The sequence below is a fragment of the Cynocephalus volans genome, chromosome X (genome assembly GCF_027409185.1).
Source record: "Cynocephalus volans isolate mCynVol1 chromosome X, mCynVol1.pri, whole genome shotgun sequence".
In the NCBI taxonomy this organism is placed as follows: Eukaryota; Metazoa; Chordata; class Mammalia; order Dermoptera; family Cynocephalidae; genus Cynocephalus; species Cynocephalus volans.
Window position 1 is genome coordinate 87,937,484 of NC_084478.1, and position 23,225 is coordinate 87,960,708.

The following is a 23,225-nucleotide window of genomic DNA, read 5'->3' on the forward strand; positions in this document are numbered from 1 at the left end:
TAAGGGGCTGTACTTGACACAGTTGGAGCTCAAAGTACATTGAAGAAAATAACAGTTTTACCAATTCTCACCACATTCTCTCATGTCTTATTTAAAACACATATAACAAAATGAAAACTATGATTCTAAACATAAATCAGAGGCTGACAACTACTTGGGAAACTGACAGCAAAGATGTGTAAAATACATGTATCTCAAACTACCTAAAATGGTTGACAAGAAGTTCTATTAAGGCAACTAGAAAACATATTTACTTTGCCAAGGTAATTCTGTGGAAAGACCACTGAATTTGGAGTTAAAGGACTTAGGTCTGATATTTAAGTTTGGATATTAAGGTGGAGCCCCACTATAGCAGCATGTGAGTTACATAGTCTTTTCATGAAGATAACTCAAATACTGAATTTTTAATCTATTAGTCATTATTATCATTACCAACATTATTAGCATCTGCAATCCAATGTCATAATTACAAATTATATTTGCATAACATTTTAAAGCTTTCAAAGTAATTCCACAAACATCTCATTTAAGTTCACAGTAATACTGTGAGATTTGAAGACAACTATTTTCTTCACTTTATAAATGTGGAAATTAAGGCCCAAAGTGTCTTACCTAATATCATAGAACCAATAAATGGCAGAGCCTAGGATAAATCCAAGTCTCCTGATTCTAGTTCAGTAGTCTTCCTACTTTTCAATGCTGTCTATTTAATGACATTATAGAAAACACAATCTGCTATGAGTCTGAAATAGGACACAACTTTAACAGCAAAAATTCTACATTATATCCCTTAATCTTACCTCCACCCTCAAGACACTTAACACAATTGGAGAGCCTCTGGCTTCTACTAAATTTGGTTCTACTGGAAAGTTCACCTAGATCCAGAGAGTATTCCAAAATGGCCACATTAGAGTTATTACATTAGACCACTAGCCCATTCATTCTCTATTTACAGTAGAAAAAAAAAGTTTGTATTAAAACTATTTCACACAGGCATGGAACTTTGGACTGGTATCAGAAAAACATTTCTAGGCCAAAATAAAGGATTTTCAGCTCAACAGAGAACATCCATAAAAGTCCTTATAAAATTAATAGCAAATTGTTATATGCTGACCACATGCTTTTAAAGATTTATAAGAATACATGTTGAAAGAGTCAAAACCTATCTGGAACTGAAAGAGTGGGTATCAGCTAGGACTGGGGGGCAGGGGGAAAGCAGCTCTGCAATTAATCAGGTTTGGGAGGGCAGACACAGATAAAGCCAGCTAGCTGCAAAGTTAACAGGAAACATTGTTTTTCCCAAGGTCATGCAGCAGTTGTAAAATATCATAATGATCCCCTCTTGAGTGATTACTTCATTCTTACCAATCATGTCCCCAGACCCACTTTGCTATTTTCATTTATTACTGGAGGGAGGTACTGAAGTCCTAAACCACCCTTGCTTCGTGACAGTACCCAATCCCTAGTTAATCCTCACTTTTCCCAATCTGCCTCAGAAACAACCACCAATCCAGAATTGATCCTGGTTTCCTTTACACCCTTCTCAGAATTCTTTAGTGTAAGCCAAAATTTACAAAAGACACTTCCCTCATCCTTATCCAGAAGCCTTCTATGATTCCTCAAGAGTTTACTCCCTCACTGTGAGTCAATAAATCTGATTTTGTCAGACTACAGGCTAATTCTTGGTGGTCTTTGGTTTATTACGCTTTAAAATGGAAACTTATTTTGAATCACCCTACAGATTCAACAGTTTAGTTACTGTAAAAAGCCCCCTCTATAATCACCCCACCAATACTTTGAGTGTAAACCAGAAAATCACTAACCACAAGAGACCTCTATTGCCAAGAAAGATGACTAACTCACTGAATTCTACTACTTATATCACAGGAAATATTCTAATCAATAATGCTAAGATATACAGGACTTAACCAAAGACAGGTAACTACCATATCTGCTGGGAAACAGAGTTTATCATCAACTTGGTACCAAGCTCCAGATAAAACCAGAAGTGTATAAATTGATGATATTATCTGATTTTCTAAATACAAATCACATAACTCTTGAACAATTTTATCTGTCTCCTATAATCTAATAGTAGGTTATACACAGTGTTCATGAAATCCTTGAGTAATTTCCTAATTTTTAGCTTTTTAAACTTTAATACGGGGCAGAGAATCAAGATAGCAGAATAGATGGTGCCCAGCGTCACTTTCTCCCACAATCAACCAATTTACAACTATTAAAAAGCAAAGACTGCCAAGCTGGGGCTGCTAGACCTCCATGGAAGAGGAGGAGAGACCTATGGAGTTCATGACAGCAGGAAAAGCCTTGATGAGAGAAAGAAGGAACCACTCTGACCATTTAGAGCCCCAGCCATTTCAAGGCTGGAGCTGGTTAACCCACAGAACAAGAGCTGGCAAAATGTAGCTGTGCCCTTTGTGTGAAGTTGCTTGGAGAATGCAGGGAAGAGGAGGGCCTTGGTGAACCCCAGGCTGGCAAGACCACTGACAGGGTTTCCATGGACCCACACACGAGTGAGTGGCCACAGACAACTGAAAAAAGGAGCCTATCAAAGGCTGATGAGTCATGCCAAGTGACCTGTGCATGGCCTGTCCCATGGGAAATGTTTGAAGTGAAGGAGGTCGGGGAGACAGGCCCACCAGGGGAACACTGGGGCACAGCAAGGACAGCTGATCTGCCCCCCAATCAGCGTAGGACCACTCAGTGGAGACAGGTCAGGAATACAGAACTATAGGGGTTGCAGTTTGCTGAAAAGACTCAGGCCCAGACCAAAGTTTCCATACAACCCAAGTGTATCGGACCTCACAAGACCCAGAAATGCTTAAAAGGTCAACAATTAAAACCTGAGCTGCACAAAAAGCCTTCCCCAGGGAATCAGCAGCAAACAGCAATTTTGCTTAACCACAGGGCTTAAGTGCTGGTCCCCACAGGAAGTTCCCCCATTTTCGAAGTAAGCAGAGGACAACAAATTAGTTCCCATGAAGAGTATTAGCAGTAGCTAATAACCCAACACAGAACTGAAAGAAAACAGAAAAAACCCACGGATCATAGACAAAGTTCTGATATTAACCAGTAAAGGTCTAACACCACCAAAGAACACTTATAAAACCTAGAAGAGACAGAAGCCCCCAGAGGTCCAGAGCCGGGGTTGGGGGTGGTCCGATTGTCTCAGCCATACCCCTCTGACATCTGCATCCAGCCAAAGAAGCCAGCCATGGCCAGCCCGACCCCTTCATCCCTACTTCAATTCCCCTAACCCCCAGTTTCCTCTCCCACATTGCTGCACAACATCTTAGAATGTAAAAAATAATAATAATAATAAGTTAATTAAAAAACCTTTAATACAAATTATTCAAAAAATAGGATGTTCCCAATTTTTCTGTAAATGGCATTGAAAGACAAACTGAATTGTTTTAGCTATAAGTCAAGCTGACTTCATAATACATAGAAGCCACATTTCATTTATTGCATGGTAAAAAATAATACTAAACTGTGTTTTAAACTTTAAACATCACAGAGAGTTTTAAAATGCCTTGTTACCAATAAGGCTTTGGAAAATAACAAGTCTAGCTATTTTAAAGAATAATCTCAACCCAACTTTACTAGGCCAGCCTTATGAGGGGAATGAAGGACAAAGGACACTACTATCAAAATAATGTTCTAATATGATGCCAATAGGATCAAGAACAAATGTTTTTAAAATCCTCTAAACAAATTTCAAAACAATAAAGCAAAGTTTTGAACTTCTAAGAAATGGTAGCTACACACCTACCTCAAATACAAGTCAGGAGTAGCGGGTGGAGCATAAGCAGGGAGAGGGGTGCTTTCAGCAAAATGTTTAAGACTGAATCAAAAATAGTACCAGGCTCAGCCAATAACTGCTGACCAAATAATAGTCTTGAGGCTTTATACACACAGGGCAGAAAAGACTATTATTCACAGATCAGGCTTCTTGAGCCATACCCATCACCATCAATATCCTCATCTTCAAATACAAAGAGTTTTTCAGAAAACAAGTTGTACTTAAGCAGGACTAAAATAATCTGGTATTCACATTTCCTCTTCTATAAAAAAGTCACTTGGTCAACAGTAGTTTCATTTAAAAAAATTTTAATCATAAAATAGAATGCATATATGCAACCTTCTGTTTGGTTAAAATGCAGTAAGCATACAGGTTCTTATAAGGAGAGAGGACAACAATAGACTAAGAAAGTACTCTGTCAAAACCACTGGAGAGTGACTCATGAAATTCAGTATCAATTCCAGATTTGCAATGCCTAGTAGGGTTTTCTGTATGAAGCCTGGTTGGAGGTTTCCCAAAAGAGCTCTTAACAACTAAACAAATTAATAAAGACTAAAGTCTTAAAAGAAGCCAGGAAAGGAGCAAAAGTGAATTTGAATAAAATCTGAAAATTCTAGTAAAAGTACAAAACTACAGAATTGTTTCTTTCATGGATTTGATGCTACTACTATGAGTCAAATTATGTCTCTAAAACCATAACCACCCATAGTAAATGCTTTACAGCCTTCAAAGATGATTCCAATCCCATCCCATAACACTCATCCATAGTACAGCTAGTAAGTCCTACAAGCTATTGGTATTCATGGCCATTGAATGTCTTATTGTTACAATAATATTAAGTGATATATGGCAAAGAAATACTATTTCCAATTCTATTCAGACTTTTTTCTAAACCTTTTAACCTGATTTGGTTATTATACACAGAAGTTCTAGACTGCCTTTTCCTCCAACTAAACAAACCTGGCACATTTTACAGCTTCCCTTTGTGAACTATAATCATAACATTCTATTTCTAAAAGGTACTAAGTTAAATGTATAGAACAAATACCAAAAGATTCTTTTAGAATACTTTGGTGCATATTGAAAAAAGAGCTAAAGGAGCAATAAGGAATAATGAGGAAAGGAAAAAAATGTTCATAATAGGATTAAACAGAAATTTTTTAATTATATTTTATATGATGAAAATAAGCCTCCATATAATAAAATCTGTTTTCTTTTAAATAAAGATACTAAAATTATTAATCCTAATACTTCTACAGTATTGATTCCAGAAATGGATATAAAGGGTAGAAAGTCATATGAGCTGTATAAAAACACATAAATACATTCAAAAAGAGATGTTTCAATTTCCATGTGGCAACAATTATAGCACTTCCACCCATTTAATATTTAGTGAACACACACAAGGTGGCACATACAAAAGATTCTGAGTTTATATTCCAGCTATAATTATTTGCAGGTGTGGTAAGCATCCCTTGCTCCTCTCCAGATACATAAAAATAACGACTTTAGAAGCAACTTGCTTCATGCACAATTATGTGAGCACAAAAAGGAAGAAGGTGGTAAGTGGAGAGAGGCAACAAAAAGCAAGATCTGGCAAAAGTGTGGTCCATGGGCAAGAGATAGGAACTACATAAAATTAGAGAGGGAGGATGACAAATATTCCTGGCAGAAACCCAGTCACCTCAGCCAGATAAAAACAGTTTAAATTAGACTACTTTCTTTCAATTTACATTTACATATTAAAAAGAGCCAGATTTCCCACCTCCAAGTGAATGCTGGCATTAAATGTGACACATAACCATACAATGGCCAATAAGTGAAGAGTTAATCAATGCTAAATAAAAGCTTATGGCAACCTGTAAACATTAATTTGGCTTTAGAATTAATGCAAGCCTCCTGAGCAGTATATAATGTAAATTACAGGCCTACTATGTAAATTATAGGACATTGCTATATACCAATTGTACTTAACATAAAAGAAAAAAAGTTTAAAAACAGAGTCTTATTGCATCATGCCCTTGACTCAGTTTAGAAATATAAGCACGTGCATTTGTTCCTTGGGTATAATGTCAGTCTTGAACTACATGAACAAGAAATGGCCACCCTGCTGCCATTTCTACAGAGAATTTTATAAAAATTATTTAGAATATAGTAATTAGGAAAATTTCTGAAACTTTTACAATGATGGATAATAACTACTACTTCTTCAAATAGACACGAAACACACTTTTAAAATTACTTCTGTACTGACAAACTAGCTTAGCAGCAGAGTTGTGTTTGTGTGAAATTTTAATTTCAAGTTCTAGTGTAACTACTACAAAGTTTCCAAAACAAATACTAATATTTAAAGGACAAAAAAATAACAATACTTAGTGTTGACAGTGCGATACTTCACACATTACCACAAATATTAATTACATATGCCCCAGAATTTCTTTGAGTGGCATTAGGGATTAATACTGTTTTGAATTTAGTTCAATTTTTTCCCTCTGATTTAATTTTGGCACAATACAAAAGCAATTTGATTAGTCAAGCATACAGCTAATTAAATGGCATGACTGGAGCTCAGACCTGTAATAATGTAAATATCATAGGCATCTTTACTCTTGCCCTAGAGGATTTTAGAAATTTACCATTGGTAAATGTAAGTACACATATATTTAGAGTGTTAAGAGTTAGTGTAGAGAATGGAATCTGGAAGTTAACCCCCGAATTCCTTCCCCATGCTCCCTCACCTCCATTTCATTAAATTACTAAATAACATTGTTGATTACACAAAGGATGGGAACATTTGAATAAATATTCGAACATAGTGGAGAGTCCAGATAAGGTCAGAAATTTACTATTTTTGGCCAGACTATTCTAAAACTTTCATAGGAAAGAATCAGCACAATGTGATCTTTAAAGTGAGTTACTAAAATCAAAATACAAAAAGCTAAAGGTAGTTTCTAGGCAAAAAAGTAGAAAACTTAAAAATTAAAATTGTAAAATGAGTCATTAGTCAATACATTATTACCAGATTATACACCTATCCAGACAGCAGCTTACCACTAGTTCTATTATTATAGATCTGTGTTGTCCAGTACAGTAGCCACTAGCCACATGTGGTTACTGAATGTCAAATTACTTAAAATTAAATAAAATTAATTATTTAATTCTTCAGTTGCAATAGCCATTATATGTCTTTTATTGGAAAGTACTGTTCTACACATATTACCAGTTAAAATATGCCTCAAGAAATTACTGATGTAATTCCAAATATACTGGATAAAATAACAGATACATCCACTTATGATAAAAATTCTATGCAAAGTAGGAATAGAAGGGAATATCCTCAAACTAATAAAGGGTAGCTATGATCATAACGGTGAAATATTGCCTGTTTTTACCCTAAGATCAGGAACAAGGTAAGAATGTCCACTCCCACCACTTCAATCTGCCATTAGACAGTGTACTAGAGGCACTAGCAGTTCAATAACGCAAGAAGAAATATGAGGAATACAAGATTGGAGAGGAAAAAGTACACCTGTCTTTATTAGCAAACAACATGATCATCTATATAAAGAATGGCAAAGAATCTCAAAAAAAAGCCAGTAAATCTAGTAGATAAACTTAGCAAGGTCAATATACAAAAAATAAAAACTAAAAAAAAACTCAGTTTCTATTTACTAGCAACAACTGGAAATTGAAACTTTTTATGTTCAGTGAAATAAGCAAAGCACAGAGGGGTAAATACCACATGTACTCACTCATAAGTGGGAGCTAAGAGAGAAAGAACGAAGGAAAGAAAGACCACAGTGGTGCGTTGGTCTTGCAGAAGGAAAGAACATTCCTTGAGCTACAAAGTGGAATGGGGGGGGAGAGGAGAGGGAGGGAGGTTGGGGATAATTGGGTGGGGGACATGGGGTACAAAAGCAATTTCTGGTAATGGGTATGCTGCCAGTATGAATCTGGCCCTCACAGCATAGGCACGAGGGGTGACAATCAACTTTGTATCTCATGAATATTCATAAAAAATTAATATAAATAAATAAATAAATAAATATACAATTTAAAATAGCATCAAAAACCATGATATCTTTAGGGAAAAATTTCACAATAGTTGTACAAGACCTGTACACTGAAAACTACAAAACACCACTATGAGAAATTAAAGACCTAAATTGATGGAGAGATACACTCTGTCCCTGGATTAAAAGGCTCAGTGTTGTTAAGATGGCCATTTTTCCAAACCCAATCTATAGACTCAATGTAATCCCAAGCAAAAACCCAGTGGCCTTTTTTTTTGTAAAAATTGAGAAGTTGATTCTAAAATTTAAATGGACATGTTAAGGAGTATAAAAGCCAAAACAATTTTGAAAAAAATGACAGCAAAGCTGGAGGACTCACATAGCAGAGTCCATAAAGACCCATACATATATGGTCAATTGATTTTCAACCAATGTGCCAAGGTAATCCAATGGGGAAAAGGCTGGCCTTCACAACAAATGGTTCTGGAACAATTGGACACTCACATGCAAAGAAAATGAACTCAACCTAAACCACACACCTGACATAAAAATCAACTCAAAATGAACCAAACATCTAAATATAAAACAAAACTATAAAACTACTAGGAGAAAATATTTGTGACGTTGAGTTAGGCAAAGATTTCTTAGGACAAAACAAACTTTAGAACAAAATCGATAAATTGAAGTTCATCAAAAACTTCTGTTCTTTGCCTGGCACTGTTAAGAAAATGAAAAGACAACCACAGACTGGGAGAAAATACTTGCAAAATACAAAGGGCTTACATCCAGAATATATAAAGACCTCTCAAAACTCAACAATAAGAAAAAATGGGAGAAATTTGCTCGTTCTCATACCCACTTTCCCTCTCTCTTCCCAGTTTTGTCTAAGAAATTGACCATAAATGTTTGAACCTAATTCATCCCTGAGGGGAATGCCCCTATACACTTAGCTTTCAGGGCACTTGCAGGCTCTAGGTACCCGGAGGATTGCGGGTGGGGACCCCAGCAGCCAGGGCACGCAGACTGCACTTTCCTGTTTGACTTCAAACCAACTACCATTAGGGCCCTGGAAGCTTCCAGGGCTTGCCCCTCCTACCGCAGGGGCAGGGCAGCGGTGGAGTAATCACCAGCCTCACCTGCCTACCTATTCCAGAAGTAGGCTGAGGTGCAGGTGCAGCAGGGTGGGCTGGCAGCCATTGGACAGGAAAGGGGAGCCTGTGGCTGGCTGGGGGACATGGGTGCGGGGGCAGGAGAGGGTAGGTTCCCCTTGTCCAAAAGAAAAAACCCAAACAACCCAATTTTAAAAAGTGAGCGAAAGACATAAACAGCAATTTCACTAAAGAAAATACATAGATCGGCAAATATGTGCATGAAAAGATCAACTGACAGAACCAAAAACTGGTGAGAATGAGGAGCAACTGGATATCTCATATATTGCTGGTGGGAATACAAAATGGGATAGCCCCTTTCAAAACAGTTTGGCAGTTTCTTACAACATTAAACCTGTACTTACCATGTGATCCAACAATTCCACTACCTGGATATTCACCCAAAAGAAATGAAAACAAGATATTCATCCACAGACCTGTACATGAATGTTTACAGCAGCTTTATCCATAACAGTCAAAATCTTAAAACAATCCAAATGTCCATCAACTGATGAATGAACAGACTGTGGAATATCCAAACTATGAAATACTGACACAGGAAATGAAATGCATGAATCTCAAAAGCACTGGTCTAAGCGGAATCAGACAGACACAAAAGGCCACATATTGTATGATTTAATTTAGATGACATTCTAAATAAAGCAAAAGTATAGTCACAGAAAGATTAGTGGTTTCCAGGAGTTGACAGAGGTATTGAGGGGGTGATAAAAATGTTCTAAATTTTTATTGTACTGTTGGTTATATACATGTATATATTTGTCAAAACTCACTGAACTGCATACTTAAAAAGGGAGGGTTTTGTTTTATGTCAATTATAACTTAATATACTTGACTTAAAAAATAAAAGTAATATGCCTAATCCTCTTAGGAGCTCTGTAAGTATAGATCTATTATACCAAGAAGTATGGTGATATCTGACCATGAACATGATTTAGAAATAGACTGAAAGATAAGCAATGTAACTTAGGCCAATCACATAATTTCCCTGGGCTTTGGGTTTCTCTCCTGTAAACATAGGGGTTTACAACCCAGTTTCCCAAATCTGTTCCCAAAAAACTTTCAGAAGCTTACAGGTATTCCGGGAAAAGGTTTCCACAGTCAAATTACTTGGGAAATGTTCCCCATAAGGTGACTTACAATACATTTTAGCGTATGAAAGGTTCGGAGTAGACATACATTCAGTCAACTCCCCACCGTTTTTTAAAACGCAGTTCCCCACATTTACTTAACGATGGAACTTATTTTTTTTGAGAAACAGTGCTGCTAAAGTTCTTTCTAGTTCAAAAATCTTTAATAAAACGTTCAGGAAGATTTACCTTCATGATTTAAGTTTTGTTTAGATTGGCAAACTATAAAACTGATTCTAAAGTAGCTATGGAAAACTAGCTCAAATCACAAATTTAAAAGAAAATTTTATATTCATCTTGCTTACTTTCTCAGTCAAATCTTCTGAGTTTTTATCAGCCTCTGAATTCTAAATATCTTAAACTTAAGTATTGTGACTAGTATGTACTACATGAAAGTACTTCATGATTGAATTACATCTAATCTAAAAGTTCCTCCCCAAATAAACAGCAGAGTAAAGAAGAATTTGAAAGCATCAATGCCAGGGACACTACAATTCCTATGCAATTAATGTAAGAATAACAAATCGATTCAAGTCAGTGTAGAGTTCACTGTACAAAACCAGCACAAGTTTGAAAGTATATGCTTGGTTAAAAGAAGAAAAAAAAAAGAGGATAAAGCCTGAAAAACCTAATACTCTAAAGGCTGCTGTTAAGTACTTCACATGTGACCACTAAAGGAAATACAAAGCACTACAAAATATGATATGGCTAACAATATTATATCTTTGAACATAAACAAATTCAGAAATAACAAAAGCTATCTCAATTTAATTCAATAAATTAATTATGAATAAAGCCTTAAGAAAAAGCGAACACAGGAAAATTCTGGTGGGTAAACAAACTACCCCTGAAAGTGAAAAAAACAGCAATACCATGTCCAATTAGATCCAACCCAACAGTCTACTTTTCCAAGTAATGTTCAGGCTATGGAAGAGTATTGTTAGCAATACAGTTCAGAATGCTCAATTTCCCTTAATAAGCCTTATGAATGTTTAATCAATAATTTAGACTAGGCTGGCTGGTTAGCTCAGTTGGTTAAAGTGCAGTGTTGATAACACCAAGGATTTGGATCCCCATACCAGTCAGCCACCAAAAATAATAATAATAATAATAATTTTGTCTAACTAGCTTTTAAAATTATTCCTACCTCAATTTATTTAACCTCGGGAGGCAAATAAGTTTTATAAGTGTATTGTATAAAACAGCATTTCTTTAAAAAAGTATTCTTATTTTTCAATTTGAAGTTCATCCCTTTCAAATTTTAGGGCATATTCTGTAGGCACTAGGCACTAGATAAAATGATAATTTTTGAAAGGTGAGAAAATAGAGAAGCAGAGTAGCAGTTACTCATCCAGCACCCTGGTTTTGCACATACTTTGTGAGAGCTAAATTTAACACGGTAAGTGGTTTTGTACCTATATCTCCTTGGAAGCCACTACTAGTATTTCTTCATAATGGTCTGGCCAGAGATTTCCCAAGAATAATTTGAATGGGATATGTGAATTTCAGTTAACTAGAAATAGAAAGGGTGACTTTTTGTCTTAATAAAGACATATAAAAATGTATAACATCATTACAAGTTTTGCAAACAGATATAAGCAGAATGCTTACACTTTTGTTTCCTTCTGAAAACTATCTTTACATAGTTCCTTATAAAATCTTTGAGAAACTCAGCACATAGACAACCATATGGTTAAAAACATCTGTACTATATAAAAAAAGAAATGCTTCCGCTAAGAAAGAAATAAAATGAAATAAAATAAAGAAAATAAGGTCAACTTTTACAAAACCATGATTATATTTGCTTTAAGTAAAAATGCTTTAAAAATGTGGACCAACCATGAAACTCCTCAAGAATATAAGCAGTTTGTTTATATTTCAAATTTAATTCTGGTACCTATTTTTGGCTTTCTAATGAGTTCAGGAAGGAATGAAATCAAGAATATGTTTATAACTCACATGGATATTACTCACCCACATTTAGAGGTTTCACATAATTTACAGGTAGTTCTGGAGGTCTGCCTCTATGTAGAGCTGCAAAAGCAGACCCATTCCATAGTGTACTCTTACAGTCTATACAAAAAGACCAAAAGTTAGTCAAGGACTACAGAAATTTTTTTTTTAACTGTGCCTTAGAGGCAAATGTCTGATTTGGATTTCATTTGTTAGAATATATTTTTAACTATTAAAACCACAATAAAAATAATATGCATATATTTAAACATGTTATAAACTAAATTATGACTGCTAAACACCAACACTTTAACATATCACCAGGATATTTTATTTCTGTTCAGGTCTCCAAGTGAAGCTTTTATTAGGCACATGTTTGAATCTTATGTCACAGATTAAAAAGGCTTTAAGTTAATATCAGTCCTTCTTCATCTTAAGGCTTAAACATGTCTACTCATATAAAACCGTATAAGCAAAGCTATTATTGTAGTACAAGTATGCCAGGAAGAATTCAGTCACATTTACATTTGGCGCATGCTCATGTTATGGAGTATTTGCCAGTTGTACCAACAGAAAACAACACTGCATATCAGATAATAACTGACTAAAAAGGATTTATTTTCTATCTGACTTTTATGTTTAGGTAAAAAAATTTAAGCAAATATTAAATATTCCTAACAATTAGGCTTTGAAACAAAAAGATTCTACTACTCTCTTGAAAACTTCCAAATTAACTCAATTGAAGAATTTCCTTAAACTATAAAATAAGATGTTTAAGACCCAGTATCATTAATGCAACTATTTATCTTGGTGAATTAGGATTTTTAAAAATAGTATGCTAATGAAAAAAAACTTAGAGATAAATGGGTTGCTAGACCTTAACAATTTATTACTCCAACAGGCATCCAATATGTAATTTCACATTTTTTTTTTTTTTTTTTTTTAAAAGATGACCGGTAAGGGGATCTTAACCCTTGACTTGGTGTTGTCAGCACCACGCTCACCCAGTGAGCAAACCGGCCATCCCTATATGGGATCCGAACCCGTGGCCTTGGTGTTATCAGCACCACACTCTCCCAAGTGAGCCACAGGCCGGCCCCATAATTTCACATTTTGATGTTCATAAAATACCACTTTATATGTTTTACACATTTAAGTTCCATGTAAAACTTTGGAGAAAATCAGTAAAAAACTGAAAAACAGCAAAATAGAGAAACTGTAATTGAATAGTCACTGATGAGTTGATATTTTTGTTTAAATATTTTCAATTACAAAAATTTTACATATGTTTCATTTACCTGTTATGAAATGCATCATATGATTAAGATATTATTAAGACTAATAAAGAGGAAGAAAATTATATTGTAACAAAAGAATCTTTTAAGCACTTATAATGTATTAATCAGAGCAGCATTTTTGAGATCTCTATTACACAATTACAAAGGGATTATATATTCTTTACCTCTATAGTATTCATTGTTTTATACAAAAGATTCCTTTTTAGGCCTCTAAAAACTTACTAGTACATGGAGAAAATAAAAACAACCCTGGCAAAATAAGAAAAATCATAAAATGAGTATAGAATAGCACGGGAACATTTACTCAACCTAAAAATATATTGCTCTCCCCACTCCCTCTGATAACACAATTCTAAAATCTGAAAGCCTTACCTTTGGCATCCCGTAACAGAGACTGCCGACCAACACCTAGTAATGTCTGTACCCCAGGAACACTCTGAGGGATCTCCTTATCTAGTAAGGGACCAATCCGCTCACAAATTTTAAGGAGGTAGTCTGGAGGAATGTGTGCATTGGCTGCCACCTAAAAAGTATAAATAAAACAAGGGAAAAAAACCTCATTTGGTTTAAAAACATCAATCTATTCCATCACCGAACTGTTTCATCATGGAGCAAAGTACAATTTTAAAATATAAGATTAAGAAAATAAAAATTTAAATATTTACCACTTGAGCGAAATTTAAGAAAACAGCCACAAAATAGCACATCTAAATAATATACCATTTAAATGACCTGGCACTCTAATTTACTTTTACATGTCTTGTTTAAATCATTTTCTTAGCTATTAATCTCATGAGATAAATGTTACAAAGCAGCAAAAGCAAGCATGTCAAAAATCAAAAAAACAACAAAGTTGACAGTAAACTCTCTATTACTTGATTTATTCAGTAGTGATGATGACCTGATCAAGAACCAGAAGATCTAGATTCTATACAAATGATAAGAATAAAAAATTAAAGTTAATACTTGCACCAAACTCTCACCCAAGTCCCCTTAGGACAAGTAGTACACGTTTGTACAATTAAGCAGAATTGTTTTCCCTACAGAAGTTAACTTGCTTCCAAAATTCCTTGTAACATTAATTCATTTCCAAAAAAAACCACAAGTAAATTTCTGGACATGAACTAACATATGTAGATAGAAATGAGACACTATAACAACAAAAACTGTGTTCCATTTTTTTTTTTTTTTAACCTAAGCTAATGTTCAAATCCTTGATGTACTTCATAAATACCTAATTATTAAAACTGTAAACAAAGAAAACTAGAATACTAAACCAGAATACTAAAAATCCTTAGATGAAAAGAACATCTACATTCTTGTCTTGACATAGGTCCCAAAATCTCCTTCTGGCTATAATGCTAATTTTTATAAATGCTACAATTAAAAAAATAATAATGTAGGACACAATAAAAAAAAATGACGTAGGACACACACCAAATAGTATTACCACCAGGTCAAGAACAATGCGAAAAGTAAATAAAGGGGCCGTCCCGTGGCTCACTCGGGAGAGTGCGGCGCTATCACCGAGGCCACGGGTTCGGATCCTATATAGGGATGGCTGGTGCGCTCACTGGCTGAGCATGGTGCAGACCATACCGTGCCAAGGGTTGCGATCCCCTTACCAGTCAAAAAAAAAAAGAAAGAAAAGTAAATAAATAAATAAAAGTCTGGCCAGTTAGTTCAGCTGGTTAGAGCACAGCCTTATAAACACAATTATAAACACCAAGGTCACGGGTTCAGAATCACGAACCGGCCAGCTGCCAAAAAAAAGAACAACATAAAAGAATAATTTTGTAAATCATCCCTGGTGATCACCATGAGAGAAGCAATTTTGAGTGTTTTCTTCACTGATGTACTCCTGACACCCAGAAAAGTATCTGGCATAAAGGAGAACTGGATAAATATTTGTTGAATAAATTAATGAATCGATGAATGAATGAATAAAAATCAAAGTAAAGTCCAACTACAATCAATGTTATCATAATTCCTAGAGGAAAAACCTCAGATTCTCACATCTGGGTGCCTTTTCGTTTTCTTAGGAAACACTGGTTAAAGAACTACAATGCAACATGTGTCCAGAATTATGGGAATATAAGTGATTCTACTGTGATTATTATTTTTTAATAAATTATTTCATGCCAATTATCTTTTGTAAACTCCTGCAAAAACCAATTTTAGTCTACCAAAACAACTGGGGCCTAGGCAACTGTCATGATACTCAGGAAGAATGGCAATGGGATTATTTCAAGTTTGTATCTACAAGGTTTAGCTTCTGGATGGGACAAAGGATCAAGCAAATTCTTGCAGTTATTTCTCACATCTTTTGTTTTGTTTTCCAAAAAATAACTACACAGAACTATATTTCAGTAACATATACAGTTAGTACTAAAGTCAAAGCAGCTAATTACTCTATCTAGAAAATATTTCTTGCTATCTACAGAAACAGATATCCTAAAATCCTAGTTTATAATTCATACCCCTCCACATTAGGGCATTTCCTAAATATGTCTACATGTAAATACAGTTAGTACCCCTAGAAATATACATCTGAAAGGAAAAAACCTTAAGGTACTGCATATTTATATCCACCAACAGCTTATGCTTATTTTTTCCCAAGACTGCCTTGGATGAACAGGGCTTCTGACATCAGCCATTACATTTTTTTTTCATCAAGTAAATGATGTATTTCGATAGTGTGGTAGGCTTTTCATAGGGTGGTAGTTGATGCCTTTACTGGCAATTTTCTGTCCTTGGTCCCCTGACCAACTCAAGAGTTATTCACTTGTTATAAAAACTTCACTAACTACCCTATAAATGCAATATATCTAGCAATATATAATACAGAAAATGGGAGTTTTCTAATTAGAACTTGTTGAATTACCCTCTTATAGAAAATCTGTCAGAATTATGTCAAACTGGCACGTTAAGTGCCCTGGCTACTCCACCTTATAGAAACAACGATGTCTGATTTTCAGGTAAGTATAAACTGCTTTTTAACTCCTCAGTAATAATTCAAAAACACAGAATCATTAATGGGTATAAATGAGTCTGCATACTCAGCAACTAAAACAAAGCTTTATCTACTCCTAAATTCTCCCCCTTGAAGATTTGATGATAAACTAGTAAATACATTTCACAAGTTTGATTTTCACCCCATACAGTAGAAAATCACTCAGTTTATAAGCAGTCCCATTCAGAAAGTCCTTTCCTCTAAAAATAAAAAATTGATTATAACACAGTACTAGAAAAACATAAGATTCTATCAAAATAATGGCAATAACAATCTCCTGAGTTTAAACATGCTTAGCTTCTCCTTTAAACAACACTGACAGGCTTCCAGACTATATTGGTGTAGTTCTTACAATAAGGTTTTCAAACTTTAGGTCTTAGAAGCAGTAATGTTTACTCAAATCCATTTACTTTTGATTAAAGCTGGAATTTTTTTTTTTGGGGGGGGGGAGTCAGCTGGCCACGAAGGTATCGGAATCCTTGACCTTGGTATTATCAGCACCATGCTCCCAAGTGAGCTAACCGGTCAGCCCGGAAGGTGGAATTTTTTAAAGGTGATCTTTTCAGCCATAAGAACTCTTATCTACCCTGAGTATTACTTTCTTAAAGTTTTTTCTTATAATTCGTTAATTTGTGGGTTTTTTGGCTGCTCACAGGTCCAGGGATCAGAACCCTTGACCTTGATATTATAACACCATGCTCCAGCACTCTAATCAACTGAGCTAACCAGCCAGCCCTTATAATTCTATGTTGAAATTCTGTGTAAATATAATGTAGTATTTTATTAATATAGATTTTAAAGTATGTACTTTTAAATATTCTACAAAATTCATGGCTTAATATTATAAACCACTCTTTGATTAAAGATCAAACATTCTTTTTGTTTTTGTTTTTAATTTTCTTCTTTTCTATTTTTTTAAAGACTCTAATTTCAGTCATTTAACTACATTTCTCTTTCTGAAATACAATGGCCAACTAGTAACGCTTGACAAGAATTTTGAGATTTGCAGAAGAAAAGCATTCACTAAAAACAAAGTTTAAGACTATAATACATACTTCTATATTATTCAGTAGAACAGCTCCAAGGAGTTAAATTATAGAATCTTGCAATCGGAAGGATCCTTATGTATAATCAACCTAATTCTAAATCTTACAGGAGAGAAAACAGATCCAGAGAAGTGAGTGAAGTGCCTTGTCCCATTGTCACAAAGGACAGGCAGGAATCTGGGTATCTCTGCCCACTGCTCTCTCTACTACTGTTCTATTAAGGCAGTTCAAAAATTATAAAGATAGAGATAATTAACATACAGGCTGTAAAGAGATGAAAACTATAAATCTGAATAAACTGAAAGAAATTAAATGAATCCTAAATTATAAACCTTCTTTACAGGAAGACAGGCTGACCTAAAGAGCAAATCTAACAACTGAATTACCACACTTCAGAATCATAACATCTGAGAAGACCAGAGAGCTCACTGAGATGATCCTACTCATCATAATTAGTTAAAAGGAATCCAGCTGGGCACTGAATAAAACGTAGTTAATCTCAAGAGGCCAGGCCTGCATGAAGAACTACATTTGAAATACTAATTTTCAGAAAGCAATGATACCTCTTTTAACTGTGGCTGTGAGAAATAATAGGATCAGACAAGTAACTCTAAAAAACAAATATAACAATGAATTGCATGCGTGTTTGTTTTCTAAGACCAAGGCTACAGAGGTAAAATGAAGATTCAAACTGGGATCATATGCCAAAGAAGTAAAATGAACCATTTTGTCTGGGATTTTTAATTTTTATTGGAAGGAAGGGTAGAAGAGGCACATACAAAAGTTAGTTATGTAATCTTTTGATCTTAAGGAACAGAAAACAAAATGGATTTTGAAAAATACAGCAGGGCTTTAGATATATCAATGTAAGCATAGTGTTGAGATAAGCAAAGTACTTTGAAGTTTGAGAGCCTGGATTATTCAGGCTCTAAAATTCACTAGCAGTTATTCTTTTTCGGCAGTGTGATACAATAGAAAGACTTAGATTTGAATCTTTCCAGCATCCCTTGTTCCTATTTCTGTGACCTTGGGCAAAGTTACTTAGCCTCTCTTAGCCTGAGCTTCATCTGTAAAAGAGGGAGTAATGATAACTACCTCATATGATTTAGTTAGTACAAAAACTCATGAATTCACTCATTCATTCATTCATTCACTCACTCAGACATTTAAAGTACAGGGATGTATTGGAAAGATTAAACTGCTGCCCTAAGGGAGCCCACAGTCCCTGTGGAGAAAACAAACTAGTAAATAGAAACAAATCAAAGCTCCACGGGGGGCCAGCCTGTGGCTCACTCGGGATAACACCAAGGCCACGGGTTCAGATCCCATATAGGGACGGCTGGTTGGCTCACTGGGTGAGCGTGGTGCTGACAACACCAAGTCAAGGGTTAAAATCCCCTTACCGGTCATCTTTAAAAAAAAAAAAAACAAAGCTCCACGGGCCAGAGGTTAGTACAATGAGCCAAGGAAGCAAAGTACAGTACATCATTTTGCCTAGAGGTAAGTGTTCATGTCCGATTTCACACTTGAAGGATAAATGAAAGTTCATCAGACAGACAAAGGGAAGGGAGGGCACTCCAGGCAAAAAGAAAGGCACTCCCACCCAGCAAAACACTTTGCACAGTGACTAGCACATAATATCTCCTCAATGTTTAACTGCTTCACCATAATGTTGTTCAAAAAAAAAAAAACAACTCTATCCAGAGTATCATCCGATTCTGAATGAAAAAAAATACAAATACTTGTACTGAAAAACAAGACTGGACAAAAATAGAAAACAGTAACCGTAGTTTATTCTCTTCTTGATACTTTTCAGTAAAATATAGATGTCCACAATAATCTGATATTACATCTTTATAATTTAAGCTCTGGGTTTCACTGTTTGCTAAATTTGAAGGAAGAGGGGGGAAAAACCAGGCAGAAAGGGAGAGAGAGCAGGCAGGTCTTTCCCAAGTCACGCCACTGGTTAGCAGGGTGGGCTACAAAGTGTTAAGACTTCCTATCACTTTTCTTTGAAAATATTAATCATTATGCATGGGATTTCTTTGTCTTTTTATTAGTTTTAAGATTTCCTCTGGAAGAAGACAGCCAGAACCCTCCTAGGCTCAAGTATTCTCTACCTTAAGAAAGCATTAAAAGTATTATAACCCGGAGGGCAGATGAAATCAAGACAAGGACAGGAGACCCACCCACATTCTAGAAGTTCCTCAGTAGAGAAAGGCCCAATAAAAGAACTCAGTACCAGCTAGCAGATTAAATAATCCTAACAAATATACATACAAAATGCTTCTAACAAAAATTAATAAACTGAACAAACAGGGTACTTCACAAAGTTCGCGGAAAAATAGAATTAAAAGATAATACGAATCTTTCCGTGGACTTTTTGAAGTATGCTAGTAATAAATTAAGGGTCGGCTAACTATAAAACACCATCATAGCTAGTAAAGGGCATGAGAAAACATCTTAAACAGGTAACTTAAAATAAAAGAAGATAACTATCAATAACATAGAAAATAAGTTCAGGAGAAGATCAAACAGAAGGGTTGAGAATCCCTGCAATAAAACATCTGAAAGACTTGCAATATTCATGGGTACTTCAAAAAGCTCATCAAACATAGAATTAAAAGATAATACACATCTTTCCACGAACTTTTGGAAATACCCTTGTATTTTTCTAGCATTCATAAAAATGCAAATAATACTAAATATCTCTTCAGATATGTTCCTTTTTTAAACATACACCTCAAAGCACTCATTTGTGTCAATTCTGACACTCATATTTTAGATATTCCTTTTTTATAGTACTGCCTTATATGCCCCTTATCTTATAAAAATATTAGGAAAATTAGGAGGTGATAATTAGCTAGCTAAGTAAATGTAAATTCTGGGGTCACTGTTTTCCAGATTTGCATGCTAGCCATTTAACCTCTCTGTAGTAACCAATTCATTTGCACAGCATTTTACAATTATCAAAATGTATTCTTTCATATTTAACTCATTTGGTCCCTACAACAATCTTGTAAAACAGGTAGGGATTTTCATTTTATAAATGAGGAACTGAATCTCTGGGAGATTAAGTAACTTGCCCAGGATCATTCAACAAATAAAGGCTATCTTCCACACTCAGTCTTACGATCTTTTCTACTACCCACAAAATCCCATGTAAGAAACATCAAACAAGGTCATCTCTAAATTATGTCATAAACACTAAATTGTCCTTAGATTACCATTTTGCTAAAAAAAAAAGTGCTTATTAATCAATCAGTAATTGACATCAGTAGTAAAACAGAAACATACAAACTAAACTAATATTCAAATGTGACAAACATGATTTCAGGACAAGCTTTTGTAAGGCAAATTCACTGGATCCAAATTCTTACTCCCTAAGAGCAGTTCTCCTCACTTTCATAATACCATCTCATTTGTACTGAGATACCAGTTTTCCTAGGATTAATGACAAATCTCCAAAAGTATTTTAATCATTGAAAAATATGCTCTTAAAAGCCCAAGTGTGAAAGAAAAAAAAAAAAAAAAAAAACCCAAGAAGCCAAGGATCAACCCAGGAAAATAGTTAAAGTCAACGTGTTTCAGAGAGCAAGAGTATACTTGTGGCTCAAGTAAGTCAGCAGTCAGGAATACTGGTTTCCAGATATTGACTGCTCTCTGCCATAATACCATAAGTAAACATTACATGCACACTATACTGCACTGAGGTTGAGCAGCACATGCTTTTTGGTTTCCCATGATGCACTCTATTCTTCCTAACTATGGCTGTGTGTCTACGAGGCAGTTAATAAATCACACATGCTTCAACTGTTTCTACACTTTGAGATGCAATAACTATGCTACCAGCACTCAAAGATCATTCTGCTGTTCTAATAGACAATTTAAGCTATTACTAGTAATTGGAGAACAACAGCTGGATAAGGCGAAAAAAGAATACAGGTACATCTGGAATTCAAATACAGTGTTTCAAAGTTGTTGGTGAGAATCAAATGAGATAATGTGAGAACACTTAAACTTGAATGTGTTATATGCAGATGCAAATTCTTAAAATAACATGTATATCATAGATGCATGCATTCTTTTTTAGAGACAGTAATGAACATATAATCTTGGTAAGTTTTTTTTAAAAGAGCATAAAATTACTTCAAGTCTTTCATATATAAAATGAGGGTAATACAATCTTTGTCACTCCAAATGTAAGCATTAAGTGGTGCTTTCAAGTCTATAGATGAAAAATGCTGAATAAATGTAAAAATATATACCACGCCTAAAGATAATTATGCCTTTGGTTCAGTCTTACAATAGGAGTCCCCTTAAAATGATTCAAAAATCTTAAAACATGCCTTTAAAAAAACTTTTGTTACCAAATCGCCATTTCAATGTAGGAAATTTGTGTATTAACAAAATCTCTTCATTTAAACACACACACACACACACACCCCTGATTACTGTTTGTTGTCCCCAATAAAGCTCCAAGAAGGAAGCAAGAAAACAGCCAGCAATTCAAAAGGGTCACCACAAATGAAAGGAATCTGTAATTATTTAGATTATCTACCTTAAGATGAATTTAAAGAAACTAATCTAATTCTATTATGTTGCCAATAGCAGTCAACTAGGAAGCAGAAAATAAAATAAAATGCCCAGATCAAACTTCAGAAACAATCACCACAACTTCAAAATTCTCTATCATTAAAGTACTGGAAAACTTAGAATGCTTTATTTTAAACGCCATATTCAAAAACCTTACAGTTCAACATAAACTGACAAACATTTCACATAGACTCATTTTTTCAAAGGCACTTCAGATATGAATACGTCAGTACTTGCCTGCCAGTAGCTTTAACAAAAAAGCACATTTCCTTGTGTTCCAAATTCTAAGTAAAACACTAAATCAGGTAATCATTTAAGGAAAAAAAAGGGGGGGAGGGAGATTTCTAGAATATTTAATAGTGACAGTAGTAATGAAGTGCTGAAGAAATCCAGTTTATCATTACCTTAATATTCTTAAGGATAAATCAAGTAAAGCAGTACGGACAATCAATTCAAATGAAAATATACATATGAACAGAAAGGCAGAATTTTTATTTCAAATATACAGCCCCAATGCAGTATTTGGTACCTTTGTTTATAGCCCTTCATCTCTTCATTAAATATTTGTATTATTTCCTTTTCATACCCCAGTACATCTTAAGTTTGAAATATTGGTACATAATTTAATATGCCAGATAAATCAAGATTCTGCTATTAATACTTTACCCTAAATTTCAATACAAAACATGTAGCTAAATCAAAAAACATACTGTATAAACCCATAGTTCTAATAGCACTTTAAAAAATACCTACCCCAGGGCTGGTCTATTACCTCAATTGGTTAGAGTGTGGTGCTAATAACACCAAGGTCAAGGGTTTGGATCCTCTACCAGCCAGAATCCAAAAAAAAAAAAAAAATCTATCCCCAAGAAAAACTATCCCATTTCTCCCACAATGAAGCCACTCAAAATCAGAGGTCAGATGTGAAATAATTTTAATCAACAATACAACTAATGGATCTAGCAATCAGTATAACACTGCACACAGCTTTCAGACACTGAACTTCTTTTCCTCCGGTTCAAATTCTCACTTGACCCTGCCCTATCTTCCCTTACAAAGCAATCCATAGGTAGAGAACAGATATTTGACTTAAAATAAGACCATGGTATCAAAGAGTATTATCCCCAGAGAATATGGATCCCGGTTTGGAAAAATAAAAACCTAAGCATGAGATATAAAAATTAAAC

General features: G+C 34.8%; 1 protein-coding gene across 1 annotated transcript in view; it reads right to left on the reverse strand.

Moving 5' to 3' along the window:
• The window catches only part of BRWD3 (bromodomain and WD repeat domain containing 3), a 115,959-nt gene that overhangs the window by 89,447 nt on the left and 3,287 nt on the right, over nucleotides 1-23,225 (reverse strand). The window contains exons 5-6 of the mRNA XM_063083354.1: nucleotides 13,756-13,906; nucleotides 12,107-12,205 (exon numbers count right to left, since the gene is read on the reverse strand). Of these exons, the coding sequence (XP_062939424.1) occupies nucleotides 12,107-12,205; nucleotides 13,756-13,906 (250 nt within the window). The remainder of the gene's footprint in view (nucleotides 1-12,106; nucleotides 12,206-13,755; nucleotides 13,907-23,225) is intronic.